This window comes from Pieris brassicae, chromosome 1, assembly GCF_905147105.1.
Source record: "Pieris brassicae chromosome 1, ilPieBrab1.1, whole genome shotgun sequence".
NCBI classification, from domain to species: domain Eukaryota; kingdom Metazoa; phylum Arthropoda; class Insecta; order Lepidoptera; family Pieridae; genus Pieris; species Pieris brassicae.
The window spans coordinates 9,866,859-9,887,801 of record NC_059665.1 but is presented as its reverse complement, the minus strand read 5'-3'; the positions used below and the strand labels follow the sequence as shown (position 1 = coordinate 9,887,801).

Sequence of the window (20,943 nt, the reverse complement as noted above, 5' to 3'; positions counted from 1 at the left end):
TTTCAATGAGAGTGATATCCTGAAGAGTTGATATACCTACCATAATTGTGCTTCTTAGTCAATGATCCGAAGCCTGAGCTGGCAGTTGACGAGGCGCAGTCGTCGTCTGCCGCTGGCGCTGTATCAGCTCCACTGTCCGGAGTCCCCGCCGATCTGCCTTCTGACACCTCTTGTTTGCTTTCAGGTCTGAAAAAAAATATACTAATAAAAATCACCGAGTCCTCAGTGGAACAAACTAATACATAACTTTGTATGGCACACCTATAAATATAATTAAGAAATTATAATTAACAAAAGCCGTTTGACATTCTCAAGCTTTTCGCGTTAATTCTTTCGTAAATTAAATAACTGCCACCGTTGGAGAATAACTTTAAAGATTTTTATTAGATTGATTCTAGAGGAATGTGTAATTGTTTTGGAAGGCACACAAACCTCTGTTTAAAACGCGATCGATGAAATAGACTAAAACCTGTTTGACCTCAAAGTCAAAGTCAAAAATCATTTATTCATATAGGTAACACAATGTACACTTATGAACGTTAATAAAAAAGAAATATACATTAAATGCTTCTAATTTTACATTTACTGCCATTTCTCAAATCAAGGGCGTAGAACGGAAGAGAAGCACTGGCAATAAACTCTCCGCCACTCTTTTTAATCGCCAGGTGGCTTCATATGCTAGTTTAATGTTATTTATTACTTACACTTTAAACAGAGGGTCTCCCGAAATCATATTCATCTTGATGCGTATCCTGAGAACAGAGTTATCCTGCCGCTGCCGGGACTTATTGTCGTAACCCTCTAGAAGACACCGCCGAGTCGTTTCTCCCGAACCCGCCAACTCTGCGAGGTTCATGTCGCAGAAGCCCAGCTTCTGGTATGAACGACCACCTGAAACGAGAGGTAAACTAACGATTATATTGTACTTGATGACAGTGAGGATCAAACGCGTTTATTTATTTGAAATAAAACATTATTTATAAATAAAACCCTTTCAACTCACAATTGCATGAATGGAAGTCGTAAAGAATTTTTAGAAGTAGTTTTTGGGTTAAAAAAATACCAACATCACTATTTTCTTCTTACAGAAGTGACTCAAAACTTTACGCATTTACGACAATTTTAAATATAATATACTGTATGTATAACTGGTGCAATTTTATAGTTGACAACTTGTTACATAAAACTGACTTAACTTAACTTCGGGGAGCAAACTGCTCAACTTTACTATAATACGCAAGAAACGAGTTCGCCTAGATTTTCAAACACTCATTCTGAGCTTACATTTATATAACTTATATCAAAAATCATTAAACACAATCAATATAAGGGACGTACTAACTTTACGATTGACTGTCCGTTCTTATTGATTTTGAACTAAAATACGCTTTTAAGCGGAAAATATAAAACCAGTCAAAGTACGTACCAAACATCTGTTTTGCCAGAGAACCTTTATAATTCTTTTGAAATACATAAAACTATTACTATATGCAGAAGATATATCATAATATTTAATACTTACTAAGTCAGATACTAATTTATTCAAACTTTATGTGGTTATTTATAATTTGGTTCCAAATTGACAATGGTTACTGTACCTTTACACTCCTTCCGTACAGAAACTCGTAGTTTCGCCGGCTCTAACACACCCGTGTTCGCATTTGCGTACATCTTGCACACGAACGAGAACGTTGAATTCCACCGTACTGCGTGTTCACGGACCTCTTCCCTGAAAAGGACATAAAGTAAGCTTAATTAAACAGTAATTAAAATATTTCAAGACCAAATAAGGCGACTGATTTTGTCACTGCTTAAGTACATTGTAATAATTCTAATAATTTTTTTTTGCATGCTGTGAATTTTAATACTTTATGCCTAATATTTGGAGCGTCTACCTTTATTTTTTTAAAATTATGTATGAACTTAGAAATTGATATAGATAGAAATCTGGTGGTGTAAAAAATAATCGACTTTCACCAATATAGTCATAAAACAAATGGTAGTTTGTTAATCGTCAGGTGGAAGGATCCTAGATAATGTTTAACCAAAAATCATAACATTTCATCAAGAAGTACCAAGTAGCAACATCATTTATACAATAACACAATTGATCGAGGTTATAACGGGAAACATAGCCTCGTGCGAATTGTACTATTTTGAGGGTACTTTACGACGTAAACTAAGAGTGCAACAACCCAATGCATTCCGCAAAATGTATACATTTCATCTTTAGTATCAATAAATGTTATTAACGGCGTATAAATTCGTACAGTTTATTTATTTAGTCTATACCTACATGACTATAAATTATATATAACACACATATATTAATAATGATCGGCTTTCTTTCGAATCTTAACTTATTCTGTTGATAAATTCTTTATGAGCCTTTAAGGCCTTGTTCACATGTAACGCAGGTCAACGCGCGATCTAATTTATAAAAAGTTCAAATGACAAACGCCAACGCACGTTGCGAGATCTTGTCAGTCTGTTTCGATAGAGCTTAGAAGATGGACGAGGAAGATGATATAATATCTTCAGATTCACTCATTTTGAACTGAAACGAAAACAAGCCACAAGAGAACGAGCAATCGCGTGTTTGCCTGTGTCTAGAGTTTTTCGCTCATGTGATCGGTTGTATGAAAATACCACAATGTCTCGTCAAAACTTTGCAATCTGTATTAATATAAAATAAGCATGTAGCAACTAAATGCCATCAAGATGTAGAGAAACCATCACAAATGCTATATTTTTAAATAACTTTGTTTCAATAACCTTTCTACATTCCTAGCATAAGGTAGAAAACTCCGATAAGCCTCTTACGACAATGGCAAAGCCCTGAAGGATGACCATAAGAAACCGCTACTAACCGATCAATGGCAAAGTTAATTTGACACTCTGCTTTGACACTATGCCACTTAAGTAGTAGAGCAGTAAGTAGAGATGCAGTTTATTTTTATAGTTCATTGTGCATTGTAGGTCAAGTGGCGTCGACATTTACTTGTCACTCGCGAAATGTCACTGTATCTTTAAAAACGTCACATGATATATGTTAGTTATAGTGTACGTGGTAGAGTTTTATAACACCAGTCGATGTTCCTACGGTTCTGTGAGTTAGCCAGTGATGCACAATTATAACTATATCAAGAGGTCTTAGGATCCATTACCGAAAGAGTAATGTTCGAGTAAGATGACACGTAGGGATGATCACTTGCTTTCGCAAAATGAACAATATAATTAGGAAGAAATATGTCGTCTTGAGGGACAGTGAAATGATTTGTTTTTATCCTGCTGATGCGTTAAACATAAAGAACATACGGAACCTAGGCCGCTTTTACTTATTTCTCTACTAAATAACATCAATGTCCGTTCGAAAACGGGTATGAAACTAACTTGTTTAGATGATACTATATCGTTCGAATAATTTAATTTTATATTATTTATTTCGTTATTTGAGTCCCATATAACTCTACTTTCACTTTGAACGCGCTCTTCGATACATCTAAATAATTCGAATATATTTTCAGGTCGAATTCGTTTTCAAGTCTAGTTAGTGTAGTCTAGTCAAGTCGTTAATTTTGTAGGATATTAGATATTGTAAGTTAGCAAACGTATTAAGTTTCAGGAAGCCATAATCACGAACCAAGGAAAATTTAATCCGACCACTTCCGGTATATAAATTAGATAAAACTGATACATGACCTAAATAATTAGAATTATCAGGGCCGACATTATTGCATATCTTAGTTGCAACTGATTAATAATAAAACTATAATAAAATATGTATAAACATAACCATACATTTAAATAATTTGAAACTGTTTTTCGTTTTTAAATTAAGCTCAGTGAACACAGGCCCTATTTACTATAAGCATAAACTCATTTTCTCATTAATTTGGCTATTGTGTTATTGTGATCTTACAAATAAATGAATTTCTTAAATACTACTTGTATGAGATCAAATATCTTGCAATATCTTATGTAGGTATTTTATTTGTAAAAATATATTTTTTTAAATAAGATATCGATCTTTCTCAACGGAAAGGGAAGCTAAGTAGGTAACGTTTCTAAGGTTAAATTCCAAATTTGTTATAATATACTTGTATTACAGTATTATTACATATAGATTTATGAATGTTTTACTTGTAATCCCATTAAATCTAACAAATAAATGTAATATTTACTGTAGTAACATGCTACAAAGTGAGTCACCAGTTCTGTTCGTATTAATTCGTATTCGTGCACCTTGCAACCACCATCACCGATGATAGTTACGCTTTGTTGCACACCCTAAAGTCAAAAGCACTATAATAAATTAGATGCCACGAACCTGGTACTATTGTGTACCCTTCACGTATAAAATAATATTTACCTTATAAAAATTGTATGCTATGAAAAAATTATAAATAATGATAAAACTTTTTATTATGGTTTTAAATTATTTATATAATTTTCGTAGGTCTTCATGTTCCTTTCTGATATTTATTGTTAGATTCGTACATACACTGAAAGGCCATGGGTGCACTGGCTGCAAGCTGGGGTTCGATCTGCAACCTTAGGGAGTTGCACATTGAAGCCACTAGACCAACAATGCGTGATACATAAAAATTCACTCGCAAATCTAATATCTACTCCTTAATCGGCTCAGACCAAATCCGTCCAAAAAGCAACTAAATAATATTTGTAAAAGGCGTTTGCGTGAACGTGATTGAAACCGAGAGAGAGCACGCGACCTCCCACGTGTCTCTAATCACTGCTATTACCGAGCATCGTTTATTTTATTCGTTTTTATATAATTACACTTTTTCTCATTAAATTTTAGCGGTATTACGCTTACAGGAAAAGAATATATTTTTTCCTTTAAAAAAACCCTGAAAACAAAATGTGGTCTGGATTTAAAAAAATACGAACCGTGTTTGTTTCTATAATTACTAAGTTATTTTCCAGTAAACATAGTAACAAACTAGGGTTCACGTTTTATATTCCGTATTGGCAGTTGGCAGTTATCTAAAATTTATTAGCTTATCCGCTGTACTCTTCAACATATTAAATTGAGAAAAAAATGTAATATCTCCACATAACAATAAACAAAGTTCCTCATACGACTGCCGAGACATCTTTACCATTTGTACAGTATAAATGACTGGATGCACTGAATTTAACAAAGGCTTTCCAAGCTCACTTGGTTGTTGAGGAAAATATTATATCGCTGCATTGCTTCTATTCATACAACCCGACATTACTTTTCTATCCATTAAATTCTTCCGCAACCGTAATCAATGCGGCTTTTAATTCGTTTTTAATTTGAAGGACATTTTGTATAGAACAAGTCTTTGAAAAACACTTGTGGTGCGGGGTTCGACGTTTTACTCGCCGCATATATATACCATATCCTAGCTCAAGGTTATAACGATATATGTCTTAGTTTCTCAACCATTTTTAGGTCGCGACCCAAGAAAAAGACAAAAAGTTAAGTAAAACAATCTTCGACTGTTTGCGACCTCGTCACTATAATTATAATTTAGTTTTATAACACTATACTATAATTATTCATTCCTTTAAGAAACGAATCTTTTGTACCTATATGAAATTTGTATTTATCATTTTTCAACAGACTGCGACCCCCTTTTAAAACAAAATCGACCCCCTCTTGAGAAACGACAGTCTATGTACATACAGTTTGTATGTAACTTGCCTCCGCCTACCTTTAAATGTTTGTACGAAACATTTTAGTTTACCTTTTAACCACCAGGTGTCGTAAGATATACAAATATTGAACGAAGGCGTTGTTTATTAGATTTGTAATGGTACACCCACTGAATCTGTATTAGGTTAAATCCAATATATTTTTGACAAGATTCATAGTTCACGCTAAGTCTCGACACTGATCCTAAAACAAGTATGTGTGTGTCAGAAGCTTCGTTTTTATGAAACAGGGTAAACGGGCAGGGCTCATCTGTTGTTAATTGATACCGCCGTCCATAGACAATAGCCCATTCGAGCCCAGAGGGCTCGCAAATGCGTTGCCGGCCTTTTAAGAATTGCTACACACTGGTGAAGGACTCTTATTCTAATTGGTTCGGTAATGTTTAATGCATTATGCGAATAATGAGTCGAATTTCTAGCGAAACAATAATTGTTTTGAGTTAAGGGAAAGTCTTGGATAAAAAGCCAAACAGACGTAATAATGGGTTTAGTACTCTATGATCCAATACAAGTTTCACAATTCACACAAATCACATTGAAGAACGAGAGATAATTTTAAATTAGAATAGATAAACGAATAAACAGACATCAAAGATCGGAGATGTCGAAATGAAGTAAGCTTCGTAGACGAAGCAAAAGATTCGTAAGCCTCGACACAATTTCTCGTTTATCGACACACATAGCATCGCGAATTGTAACATTATATATATGACCCGTATTTATTTAGGAAGCACACAATAGGACGTTGTGAACTTAAACTATACTATTGCAAATACACAATATATATTAATTTAATGTATGCCTATTATTATATGTAGCCGTCGACATTTACGAGTCGAGTTTGACGTTGAATAAATCAATAAATAAAGTAATAATTAACTAAAAAAGTAAAAAATTCACAGCTGGACTGGTATAAAACTGTCTGAATAGTGAAAAAGTCTGGTAGGATACGGTGTATTTTGCAAAATGACAAAAATAATTTCCTGGGTTTACATACCAGATTTTACGATTATTTTCTGCTGATTACGAGAAAAAGGTCATAATTGTTATTTATTATCGCTTAATCCATTGAAAGAAAGAAAGATAACACATTTATTTCATTAGCACACACATGAAAACCACGACTTATTTTCAGTAGACCTAATACTATCTTGAAGTAGTCATTGGTTTTTAATATTCAAAAACATGGTACCCGCGGTTAGCAACGATTCCATATGAAGAGGCGTATGGCCTAGACAATAAACCAGCGCAATCCGGAACACGGCTGTTATAGTAAAAACCTAATAAATCACACCTGTCTCATATATCAGGTAATGGCCAAAGCGATTTCTCAACCAATTTGTCAACGGATTCAATGTTTAGGAAGAGTCAATTTATGCGCTTGAACTGAAAATATCTCACTACTTAGTCACTACGATTTTTAAAACTTGGTTCATGTGACCAGCAAAACTTATATATTGAGAGCGCAAATTTAGAATCTACGATAAATATTCTTGCTTTAATCAAAATCAGTTTCTTTTTCTGGAACTTAAAATTTACTCAAACTAATTAAGTCTAACTAGCGTTATTTATACTCAGCCACACTTTTTAAGATTTATTTAACATTTTATATTCTTGGTTTTAGATAATAAAAAAAATTATCTAGTTTTAAATTTACATTTTATAAACCACTTTAAAGTATCTAGTAAATCCACAACACAGGGATGTCCGCAGTATGGGGACTAACGTCTGTTATTATTAACTACCATGTAACTTTGTTATAACAAGACGTGAATATATAGTAGAAAATCAAATAAGCTTTTGTCACGTTCATTGATATTCAATGACACGCGAAGGCGATAAAGACAGAAAATTCAATAGACGTTCGCGGTCTATACATTCATAAATAGGTATGGCGATATGAAAAAGTTATTCAGGAACTCATAACAATACAAGTAAATAAAAGATTATATTATAAAGCTGCTTAGATGAATTCCCATTCATCCCATTCCCAGCTAATCAGGGCAAGGACAGTGGGTTGGGTGTCGGATGTCAGCAGATGGTACGCCATAAGGACAATTGTACGGGTTCTTTGGATTTTATCTACCGACTTGAAGAGATTATTAAATTATATTAAGTATATAAAATATAACAATTTAGTTTCTTGTTAACCAACAATTACAATGAAGCTGACAATATCTCAGATTCCACATTAATGAGTTCATTAATAAATAATTCAAAAGTGTAGCTCTCACGAGCTCTTTCACATAGATATCTATATCATGTTATAACAAACAACAATTTAACAAACTTATAGTCATGTCAAGATCCAAGTTATGTGTGTTAACGGAAACACTTATGTATACGCAACAATTTCTTTTCCAAAGACAAATATTTCTGTGGAACATTATAAATGTTTTCTTTTAGTCTATCTCCGTGCGGGTTGCTGTTTTATATTTATTTATCCGCTTTGTGATATTGTTTGAAATTTAAATAAAGTGTTCATTATTTAATAAATGTCACTTGCCCAACACCTACAAATACTATTGCTTTTTACTATAATTATATATAAAATCAGTTAAGCCGTTCCGTTCCGTTCTCTTCCTTTTAATCAACTCACAACCTTTACCTCTACATACATAAATGTCAATAGCATATAATCTCAGTTCCTAATTATAACGGAAGCAACTCGCTAACGCGCTCGGGATGCACTTTCGCTCCGTTACATAACTTGCGTTACTTACGATCATTTGTTAATAGCAGATTATAGAAAAAGTTAATTATCATTCATTTAACACGTAAAGCATTTGTTTAATCTTCATAATAAAATATTCTGAAGCATTAACAAGGACGGCCGCAAAGCGTATAATTTTGCTTTGAGACCTAAAGGGTCGTAGACCTGGGACTCATATTTCTATAAGTTTCTTGATCATTTATTTTATCTAAAATAAAATATTTTATGTTTATATTATTTATGTCTGGGTTGTCTTGAAACTGCTTCTAGAAGTAGGACCGCTTTATTTAATATTATTGTTCTTTTATTGCGTGTTATTGTGATGTAAATAAAGAAATATTATTTAATTTTTTACATTTACATTTAATACATGTGATATTAAAAAGAACAAATTCCACTACACCATAATATAGCAATATGGAACATATTATACAATACAATCCTTGCAAAATCGAAGATTCTTTGAGGTTCCTAAAAATTCTAATTCTATTTAAAGCATGTATTAAAGGTTAACTGAAGGCAAAAATAGCTCACCTTCGACATTAATTACAGAGCATTAAGACTCAATTAAACCTACACTCAATCTTTACAACGGTAATGACGCGAAATATGATCATCACGCGGGGCCGCCGTAAGGGTTTTAAATATAAAAAAAATTGTCTCTTTATTGAGACTTTATCTAACATTACTATCTTGCCTAACTTAAGACTAATAAGTAATTAAAGTCTAACCTCATTTACTAAAAAGAATATTAAACATAAGAAAGTGTCAAATACTACAGACTCTAATTAGGGGAAAACACTCTGTTCTGTAAAAGTTTGAACGCAGAAAGTGAATAAAGTCTAATAGCATACCTAATATGATTTTTTTAACAAAAATATTAATTATTTTAATAAAATATTAATAACATCACTAAGTTCTATTAGTTATGCTGAGATTTTTAAAAAATCATTTTTTTTTCAAAAGCTTAGATTAAGTTTGACAAAAAGTCTTTCTTTGACAATAATGGCAATGTAGTGTACACTGCCGTTATTGTCAGTATATACCATATGTGAGTTTAGTGTTTATGACAAAAATAGGTTGGTTGGATAGTTCACATATGCATATATTTTAATAGGCAGCCCTAACAAAAATAAAACCTTCTATGATATCTGCACATCTTTGCCTAATAACCTCGGAGGCATCCCTTTCCCGTGGGCAGTGTGAGTCACTACCATAACGCCCATGTACTCCCACGGAAGACATTTATCGATTGAATACAATAGATTTCTATTGTATTAATATTTGGTTACATATGAATCTTTTTGTTTTACGTAAGGTCAAGGAATATAGGTCATGAGGACGTCATTCAAAAATAAAGACAAAAAATTTCAGTTAAAAGAAATACTAAAATATTTTCTTACAGTCGATTCTGGAGAAATCGGCAGACTCTTGCAACTTAAAGACTTTAACGCAGTCTTAGCTAACCTTTTTTGTGCCCTGTCCCTTACTAAATTTCTTATCCCCCCACCCATTTAACATACACTTTCAATTTTAAAAAAAATCTTTAATTAACGAAACATAAATGATACCTACCATATTTTTTTTAGGAATAAATTACTAGGAAATTGTTAACGATACACAGTAAGTAAAAGTTATAATGAAAAACTTAAATACTAAATAAATTTAATCAATTTTCGAATAGCCTCAACAATCAAATTGCCCCCCAGTGGGGCGTGGGCCCCACGTTGGGATACACTGCTTTGACGTATTTATAGTAACGTTTGTTTATGGACCTTTGTTTATTAACAATATTAACAGTCATAATATAAAATATATCTGATACATGTGTTGCTACATTGCAGTTTTATTGAGTTGTCATACAGGTCCACGCTGAGGCTCGTTCCCATTTTTATTTCAATAATTTACCCTAATCCAATTATCACATATGACTTTTGAAATCAATTTAAAGTAAGGATGCATTTGATACCGATACCAATATAACGGCGATATTTTGGATTTGCCGATACAACGATACTTTTCAAATTTACGCTACAAGATACACGCTTTATAAAAGTGATGTAAACGCGCATCTTATTTAATCTAATTCGTTGCCAACGAGGCACAGACTATCTATGCCCGGGGAATTCCCGCGTTTTATTCAGTTTGCTGTCTCTCTCACCGGCTTTGTCCCCATATTCCATTTCGCGTGTAGTATATTTTCGATACCAAATAAAATAAAAAACAGAATCACAAAAATATTATCAATGTTAATTTTAATTAACAACAGTTATTTATTATATTTTAATTTAATTATTACTCTTAATTATTCATTTTAATCACTTAACCTTTAATCTTATTCATCGTTTGTTAAACAGTATTTTTTAATAAAAATTAAAAACTTTAACGACACTTGATATATTTTACCTTACTTTAATTCACCAAGCATTGGTATCGGTTTCGGCCATATTTCCATAAGAGTATCGGCATCGGCATCGTATCGGTAAAAAGGCGTATCGATGCATCCCTAATTTAAAGCCAACGATTTTAATACTATTTCAATGTAAGATTATCTTCTTAACGGCTTTTCTCTCTATAACGTATAATAAAATATAGTATATTTTACTACAGTATCGCTCCTATTTATTGGGATTGCTTATATATATCGCTGTCGTAGTGTATACCAATTATATGTACAATTTATTTTTTGGTAATACTACTACGTTATTTGGTATTACTAACACTTGACTGAATTTGCGCTAATAAATCCTTTCAAAAAACTATATCAAGGTTCAGCACGTGTATTTTTTCATTGATTCGCAATAAAACGCTAAGCCATTATCGTTCACAACACGTAGTGATTACGGTCTGAAGGTCGCACTTCACACGATACATAAAGATGAGTTTAAATCTAGCGTTTGTTTGAAACGATTCTGCACTTGTTTTCCATCATTGAACACCGCTAACCTAAATATATCTTAAATAGTACTAGGCTACATATGTTGGATCTTCGGTGGCGTGCGAAAAAGACCACGAGGCTGTTTTAGTGGACACGGTTCACCCAACAGAGATCTACGCTTCAAAGCTCACGAAATAAATTAATTTAATTTCTTCATTTTACTAAATTATTATATAACCTTTATTCACTATAATAAACACACAACCAGCTGTACATAACTTATAGTTGTTATATACGTGTTCGGTAATTATTTCTCGTATAACAATAGATTAGTTTGGGTTGCAACTCTATTCGCCCTTGTATTAAAGCCCTATAATAATTAAACCTATAGTCAGATGAAGATTATAAAGTACAACTACTAATTTGGTAAGAAGGTTTTCTTGACATATCATATTATTTACCTAAGTAGGAATAATTAGATTATGTATAATCCGTATGTAATCGCATCGATAGTCGTCTATTTACAATACTTCCGTCTTGATACCACGGTAAGCGTAGCTTACGTTGGAGATTTCTTAGTGCGTTAAGGCTTTCATGAACTTAACCAGTCTTAGCTCATCGATCTATACATAACGTGATCCACAAATTGTTCTGACGATAGTAAACTCCAGTGACTGACTAGACACTACACACAGTTCTTTCGTGGTACATGTTAAAAATTAGAAATATAAATAATATTGAATAATATATTTTGATGAAAAAGTAATATTATATTTTTATAAAAGACTGTTTTGAAAGGACACTTTAAAACCTCCATGGAGTTTATTTTTTAAATTTCTGTCAAACGTCTTTGTTTATATTCAAGCGAAAATACATTTGTCCAAATAGATGACATTTAGATTTTAAATATAAGGAATGGAAACGTACAAGACATGGATTTTAGATCCTCTTAAGATCTGGCATTTCTATTAAAATAAAAGAAAATACCAGCCTAGACACCTTTGCTGTCATGACAATCCGGTTGTTACGAGATCCTCGCCTTGCAAATCCGGACTGATCGGAGCGCCTCGGATTTTTAGTAAACGGGCAATCAGATTAACTATTACAAACAAATCCGTTACCTACGCATACCAAAAGGTTGGAGAGCACGCGAACGTTTTGCCAACCTTTTATAACCCAAGTAAAATGCGGTATTATTATGTAACTCTTGTTTTGATACGAAAATAATAGTTAGTAAATTTCACAATTAAATCAATACCTTTGAGTAAAAATTGCACGATCAATTAACATAGTCATACATCACATTCCACGTATGCGGAATGCAATACGACGTTTCTTACTCTGGTATTTGATATGTTCCGGTGTCTCACAAAGGAAACTCAAGCCCCCGGAAACGTATGTTACCTGTACCTTATACGTAATCGCTGTTTAAAGCTATGATTAGAAGTACAAGCAATTCTTAATATAGTTAAAACTTCAAATCGACTGAGCTTCTTCTTGAAAAACGTATCACGAATTTATCAATATACAGATTATAGTAGTATCAGAGGCCTTAGTCAAGATGCCTTAACACTAGTGTATGTAGAAAGTTGAAAAAAACTGTATGAAAATTTGCCGACACGAACTGTCACTGTTGAATTGAAGACAGACACATAAAATTCAATTGATCGGAAACTACAAAAGATGCAGGTTTACCACCGGTAAATACATTACCCTACATTAAGGAAGGTAAAGTAAATAAGGTCTAAAAATAGGCCGAAAACTATTCTTTTGTTTTTTGTTAATTAATATAATCGTTAATATTCAATCTTCTTTAATAGCAATGTTACTAGTTTGCCGGATCAGCTCCTAAATTTCTATTAAATGTTAGTATGCAACATCTCACGACTTTAACACCGAATAAGCTTTTACTCATATGTGCACTGAGACTGCGTAGAACAATCAGGAAATACCCTACGTAACGCTGGCACGACGCCGACTTGATCTCAACATTCAGTGACTTCACCCCACGTCACAGTCTTGCCAATGTCATTAACATATTTACAAACGAACTTGCAATCTTTATATATATCACGATGAAATTCATAGATGACACATATGGCATCATCGGTAAATTGGACATTACTGATACAAAGAAAACATATTGCCTTTTTTATTTCTGATTTCCTTTAAAACAATACATATTTTATAACCCTTTAAAGATTTTCACAATTTTGTCTGAAAAGTGGTTGGATTGTTAACACGTAACAGTTCGAAATTGTCTGCTTTTATTTTGACGTATCTTTTTAGAACTTAGTTTAATATTGTTGTTATTCCGAGCTCTATGCACTTTATTCTAAAATTATATTTTATAGGACGGGGTAAACGGGCAGGAGTCTCACCTGATGTTAAGTGATACCGACGTTCATGGACTCTCACGCTGCCGGAAGGCTCGCAGTGGGCCTTTAAGTATCGGTTTAGAATTTATTATTTTTAAAAGAGCCACATTGATGTGAGATTTAAAAACTATATTGTTTTCCAGCAAGTATCACTTAAAACATACGTTGCAACGAAATCTGTCATAACGACATCGAAGGGACTACTCATATTTGGTCATAAAAACCGATAGTCGTATCAGCCGATGACGTTGTTATTCAGTACCTAATACAATAGAATTCAACCGGAACCATTGTTTTTGATCCCTTTTTTTCGTTCGTTCTAAACGATGTCGTCGTAAACGGTTTTGACTGTATATTACTATGAGTCGTAGATGTTTTTAGTTTGCTATTACCGCTTGCTCCTACGATGAAGGCATCGTCAGGAAATCTTCATCTTTAGACACAAAAAATGTATAAGGCCAATTAATTCTTGCCGATACATAATGAATGCAATTTGAGGCCAGGACCCATACAGCTAAGACGACTTTAGAAACCGAGCGTCAGCGATCATGCCACGTAGTGTGTGACATCATCGGTCGTCGACAATCCGGTTTGAAGTTCTTACGTTTTACATACGCAGTATCCTCATCTCAATGTGTTTAAAAATACACCTTGCAGTGTTACTTGTTTGCAGAAATGCCAGTATTTAATGTGTTTAAAAAAAGAACATTATCTAAATGTTATGTATTCTTTTATTAGGCATTACATTGATTTTTTATTAGACTGGCTTTTAGTTTTTTCGCATAGAGATATAATTTCCATATTTATATGTAGAATCCGAATGCTTAATGATATTATCATACCAATTTCGATACTCAATGTTTATTCTCCTAGAATATTCTATAGAAATAAAATATGTTTGGAATCATCTCTTAATGCCAGATGACTCGCAAGTGTGTTGTTGTCCTTTTAAGAATTGGTACCCTAAGTCGAATTCGGCGTCCGATGGTGAAACTCATGGGTTATTTACAAGTTTATGTTAACTCATTCTGCAATAACTATTTCCTCAGTTAACTTTATTAGCTTTACACGAAAATCGGACTCTAATTAGAGCGAGCAATAAGGAAGCTTTGGCGTTTGCCATAACTATTAAACTGTGCACTTCTACATCCGTTATGTGTTCCTGGTAATCGTGAAACCAAAAATTGCAATATAATTGATTGTAAAATCAAACAAAACAAAATACTTAATCATAATTTAAAGATCCGTGACGAGTACAAAAAACAGAGGTAAACTATACACAATTTGTTTAAATATATTTTTAAACTCAAAGTACGCCATATTTTCATTGTATAAAAAAATTATCAAATGAACTAGAAAATAACAATAAAAGTTAGTAGGTATATGTAGTTCAAGTATTGTCGGCTTTCAACTATATGCATCAATATACTAAATTAAGTACATTAGGAGAAACTCGGGAATGACGTTTTGACATTGATTAAAGTCATTATGATAAAAATAAACTCGCCACACAACTGCGAGCTGTAAATAAAGTTCCATAATATCTAAATTGTATCGCAAGGACGTTTTATTTAAGAAACTTTGGAATGTTCTAGAGTTAAAATTATTCATTGACACGATACGAACGTGCCTAATCATCGAAATAGGCCCAATTCCGGAAATATATTATCAGAATGATTTTAATGACAATACATCCGGTGTTATTATATATTTTTCTTTTCTATTTTCATATTTAGACTCCGTGTGACTTTTGTATATTTAAAGAGTTTCTATTCTCGAAAATGGCTTAAAGTTGTACATGAATATTTAAATGTAAATAATCTTTGTCGAAGTTTGTATTCCAAGTCACAAACATGACTGTCAAAAATGTATATTTTTGTTCAGACACGTCGGTTTATTTAATCCCATTTTAGGCGGATAAATTCACGGCTTCAGCAAATAATCAAAATATTTGCTTTGAAGCTATCTAAAAGCATTCCAGTCTGGAATGTGAGCGTATATTTCGTATTATGGATATTAAATGCTATTTTAAAGTAATTTTTGACAACATAAGAACAGACGCGTGGGCGCCATGCATTTCAAATGATCTGACCCCTGACTTTAGAATAAATTACTAAAAAAATTGTTACTAGAATATTATATTAGAATATAGGTATAAAACTCAAAAGCAGAGCGAAAATAGAATTACTCACTCCGTTATTATGGAATTAGGTATATATAAGAAAATTTAATCCATAGTATTGTCTTTTGTTGACATAGCTTTTACACATTAAGAAAAACACTTTTTGAACGGATTGAAAGCTATGTATTATTATTAAAAACTTATAATTATTTACATAAATCTAAATTTTAATTTTTTTACGACGTTTCGAGTGCTTTTCAGCGAGCGTGGTCACGGTGATACCGCACGCTGTAAGATAAGTTTTTAATAATAATACATAGCTTCAATCCGTTCAAAAAGTGTTTTTCTTAAATTTAGTCCAGTCATTAAGCTATAAGCTACAAAAATTATGATATATATAATTACTATAATAATATAAATTATAGGTCAAGTATACATTCAGAAGTCATAACCCAATCTCAAGGTATCAGATTTTTCATTTCAAGAATTATCGATATTTTTTGTTACACGCCCTTTCTTAACGTACGAGTTTTGTGTTTTTACAAGCATATGACACAAAATTGTAACAACATTTAAAAATATAAACTACTAGCTGCCCCCGCGAACTTCGTTTCTCCTTAATGTGGTTTTAGTTAGCGATTAATACCGCGACACGAAAGAATAATTTCACAGTATTATCGTCACTATAATTTGAATTTGATTAACACGTGGTTGGCTATGCTAACACCAAAAATTAAAAAAGTAGAAATAATTGAATTCCACGGTATTTCGTTTACTACAAAATAAATTTAATTTATACTTTAGCCTCAATAACACGTGGTAATCATGATATTGAATTGTAGCTTATATGACACGTTTGTCGGTTTACCATAGCAGTGCCATCTATTGATTACTTACTCAATCCAGTCGAAAAGTGTCGACATCTGTTAGAATTTTTTGGAGTTAACAGATAATTATAATTTTATATATATATATATATATATAAAATATATATTGTGACTGTCAATTAATTATAGACAAATAATTTGCAATAGAATAAAATTGCGACTATAATTAAAGACCTAAGCTATCCTATCTCTTAAGTTGGACCAGACTGCTCACGGTGTGCCAATTTAATTTAAAATCGGTTAAGTAGTTTAGGAGTCCATCGCGGACAAACATCGTGACAGGAGATTTATATATATTAAGATTACCCAAAAACACCATAGTACATTTTGACGAAACGAATACCTTAGATTTTGCTACACATTTACATCAGAAAGGAATATTCCTTCATTTTTATTTCTGATCTGCAATTCGCCGTCTGTAAATTGATTTGAGCCTGCGACGTCTGGCCATTCACCTTACCCCTCCCCCTCAATAGAGATAGCACAGTAATCTCATCACTTTCAATTACACAAACATAATTTCAAACCAACGTTATTAACGGAGGTAAAAGGAAACAAGTTAGGTGCAACATAGACAGATAGATAGTCAATAAGATCAGCCTACTGAACATTTAATACTAAACTATATTGTTTAAAAAAATCCAGATTTCTACTTCATGCATACTTTGAATGCAAGAGGGCACGCGATTGCGTTGCCGGCCTTTAAAAATTCAATGGAAGCAGTCCTTGAAGTCAAGGAGGCTGTTAATTAATAAAAAACTAACTACAAAGTCTTACCAGTACTTTGTAGAAGCAATTCTATTTTTGTAATAGATTGATACGATTCTGAGAAAAAAATCTCAGCCAATTAAATAGTAACCGACTTATTAATTAAAAAAATAATTTGTTTCAACTTCCAAGACATATTTCTGTAAGCTCAACGAATCTTAGGTATTAGTAATTTTCTTTGTTCAACATTTTCGCTATCAAATAAAGCAAAGTGCTTATTGGTCTAACATTCTTTTTTTAAATATAAAGTATATAAGAGCTAAATAACGGGTCGGTGGTAAGCAATAGTACTAACAGAGCAATGAACAAAAGGCTTTTTCTAGTTGTTAAACCTACGTTACTATATGCAGTGGTGTGAGAAAGTGTACATGTATTGTTACTGTTTTATTTATAATAATTTCCGAAAACAAGACCAACATAAAAAAGTTAAACAATGCAATCATCCTTTTTAATACGGATTACGAAAATTAGAAGAAAAAACAAAAGCGCATCAACATTGACCACTAATTTGTGGGCTTTATAACTAAATATATATTGAGGCAAGAACCGCGTTAGAACTAAACAGTCTAAAACTAATTTTCCTCAACGCATAATGGTTAGTACGAAAAGCGATTTGTTTATTTACAAACATTAAACCTGTTTCAATGTTTACCGGCCGATTACAGATACGCTTGCGAAATAGTAAGAATAGATATGCGCAAATAGTACGACCGCACATTTAAATTGTAGTATGCGATTTAAAAATAATTTTCATTTATCTAAAAAAAAGATACAGTTTATTCTCTATTTTAACGAATTGGTAATCCTGAACACTCTCATACCTCCAGAAAGATCTTTCTAAGGGGGCAAACGACCATACAGAACGCCCAAAAAGGACAGCCATCGCAGCTCATGGACACCCATTGTAATGGGCGCGTTGCCAGTCTTTGAGGTTTGATGTTTTTAATACATGCTATATGGTCACTGGTGACTTAAAAGCTCTCACAGATTTCAAAATAGCATATGTAAAACGCAAATATTTTTTGGTGGCAAAATTAAGCCATATATAGCTAGCCATATGATTCATTAGTTAGTAGTGGTCTTGGGTTCGAATCCCGACGACGGCTAATGCTAGTCTGAAGACCATTAACCGAAAAATTATTGTTGAAATACAAATATTAGTTACCTACGACAACGAACAATTTCTATTGATTACACAACAGAATCTTGTAGTCTATCGTCAATAACCAGCTAAAATGAAAATAGGACAGATAAACAGACATTTCATCTGACGGGAAGCAATAGTTTACCTTCTTACTATACATTCTTGGAAACTGTAAAAATCGCACGCGCACTTTTCCATCACCTTTCGATATTTACACGTAGTGTTGAGTGAAGTTCCGTAGCGAACTTAAAACAATACAATTACCTGAAACAAGTAAAATTTAATTAGAACGTATTAAGAGTTTTTAATTAAATGATGTGTTTTAAAAATTCTCTAAAAATCCCAATTAGTAAACGACTGATTCAAATAAGCATAATATGAAATACTTTTTGAGCGTCTAATTAGACTTATATCTTCCACTACCAAATAACGCGTTAGCGTAAAAATAAAATAATTATTTACATGTTCATAAAAATTCATACACTACTGTGAACTAGCAGTAAGCACGTCTTTGTTAACGCATCGATCTGTGCAGCAGACTAGTTCTGACCCCTGGTATCGCAGACCACCTTTGACTTCGCTGTTGCACATATCGCCAAAGTAACCGACTTCTTGGAGAACACTTGGGTTTCTCACTATCCCCGCAAGACTAAGTAGATGGTAGGCTTCCAGCTCCATGTTTAGTATTTTTACACTTTACAGGACCTCCAACCAGTACAAGATGAATAAACCCATAGCCAACTAAGAAGTGGTTGCCTGGAAGAGATCGCACGAAAGCGTTAAGGCCGCCAGTTGCCCTCCTTTTGATTTAATTATGTTCAATTTTTTTATATTGTAATGTAACGAAGTGTTAATAAATAAATAAGTCCGAGCTCAAGGGTTTCAAGTATGCTTTTTGCTGTAAATTCGACTCGCACTGTCCAGCTTCAATAGGCTATTTACTCTTGCAACTTAATAGTTTTCCCAATTCTTCGCTGGAGGGCTACCTATTTGCGAAGCTTATTACACTATGATTTAAGGGAGAGCATTAATGGATAGCAAAAGGTTTTTTTGTGGATTTTGTAGAGGTGGCTTAATTATATGAAATGAAATTTGGCCATGTATAGGCTTTAAATTAATAAATAAGTCTCTCGGTACTAGACGCTAAAAGGCCCGCTACAAGTGTGCCCGTAACCTAAATAATGTTGTATAATAAACTATTAACATACTCTACCTATATCTGTTTAGCACGTGCCTGCTACGTGCTCGAATTAACAATTACTTAGCCTCTGTTTTACGAGGGCCAATGGCACTAGTCCCAAAAGACTTGAGGTATTTGATAATTAAAATTCACACATAACTTAATCCTATAAATATGTAAATTTCTATGTATTTTACAGATACATATACATACTTTTCGTAAACTATCATTTTAGTAGTGTTCTCCAAAATGAGAATAAAAAACCGATACAACTAAACGGCCCAAAAGGGACCGATTGAAATATTCTCATTTCAAAGTCCACGGCCGTATTGAGGCAAAGTCACAACACAATGTTGCGTGTCTTATGTAATATTTATATTTTATATGTAAAATACTAATATACGAAATTGCATTAGGACATAAATGCCCCACATTATTATACAAGTTTTATGTACCATATTTTTTTTTTCAGTTGAAATAGTGTTGCCGTTAAGTACTTAAGTAGGTACTATAGGTGTGAATTACACAATTAGTACAAAGTTAGCTAGCGGTATAGCAAATGGTCTGCTCTCACGTCACAGCGGAAGGCATTGCATTCCGGCTCCAATGCGGAAATGGATCGTAGAGTCGCCGTGTGCACAAATAGTTACTAATACGTTGTACATACATTACTATTAAGCCGACCGAAGCTTGCTTGCTTTAGGTATTTATGATATTATGGGCTACTTTGCCGCGATAGTGAAAAGTGAAACAAATAGGAAGATTAATGCCAAAGGAGCATTCGATTCTTCGATTGAAATTTAAAGACAATGTTTAAAAGAGTGTGATACGAAGCCGTACAAACATACAAGATGTCGTAACACATATAAAAGTGGACTTAGGCCGGTCACATTGCCCGCATTTGGGATGGCAGGTGGGAAGAAGAAAAAGAGGAAGCCCACGAGAAACTTGGGAAGATGGAATAAAAGGGGTAGTGGGGCAAAATTTGAAAATTGTCGCGAGGAATGGAGACAACTGGAAGAATTTGTGTTGTGTAGTACTCGAATTAAGGCAATTTTTTTATTTCATTTGTTTAAAATAAAAAGCTTTTGGTTCAGGAAGTAGACAATATCAAATTGGTATATATCCCGGAGCCCTTACTTTGTAAATTGCAATAGTCATACCAAC

The 20,943-nt window shown here is 33.1% G+C and overlaps 1 protein-coding gene across 5 annotated transcripts in view; it reads right to left on the bottom strand.

Annotated features, from left to right (window-relative positions):
* Positions 1-20,943, bottom strand: part of LOC123718748 (protein FAM102B) — a 60,955-nt gene that overhangs the window by 9,080 nt on the left and 30,932 nt on the right. For all 5 annotated transcript variants that reach the window (XM_045675749.1, XM_045675558.1, XM_045675659.1 and 2 more), the window contains exons 3-5: positions 1,599-1,729; positions 705-891; positions 41-186 (exon numbers count right to left, since the gene is read on the bottom strand). In XM_045675749.1, the coding sequence (XP_045531705.1) occupies positions 41-186; positions 705-891; positions 1,599-1,729 (464 nt within the window). The remainder of the gene's footprint in view (positions 1-40; positions 187-704; positions 892-1,598; positions 1,730-20,943) is intronic.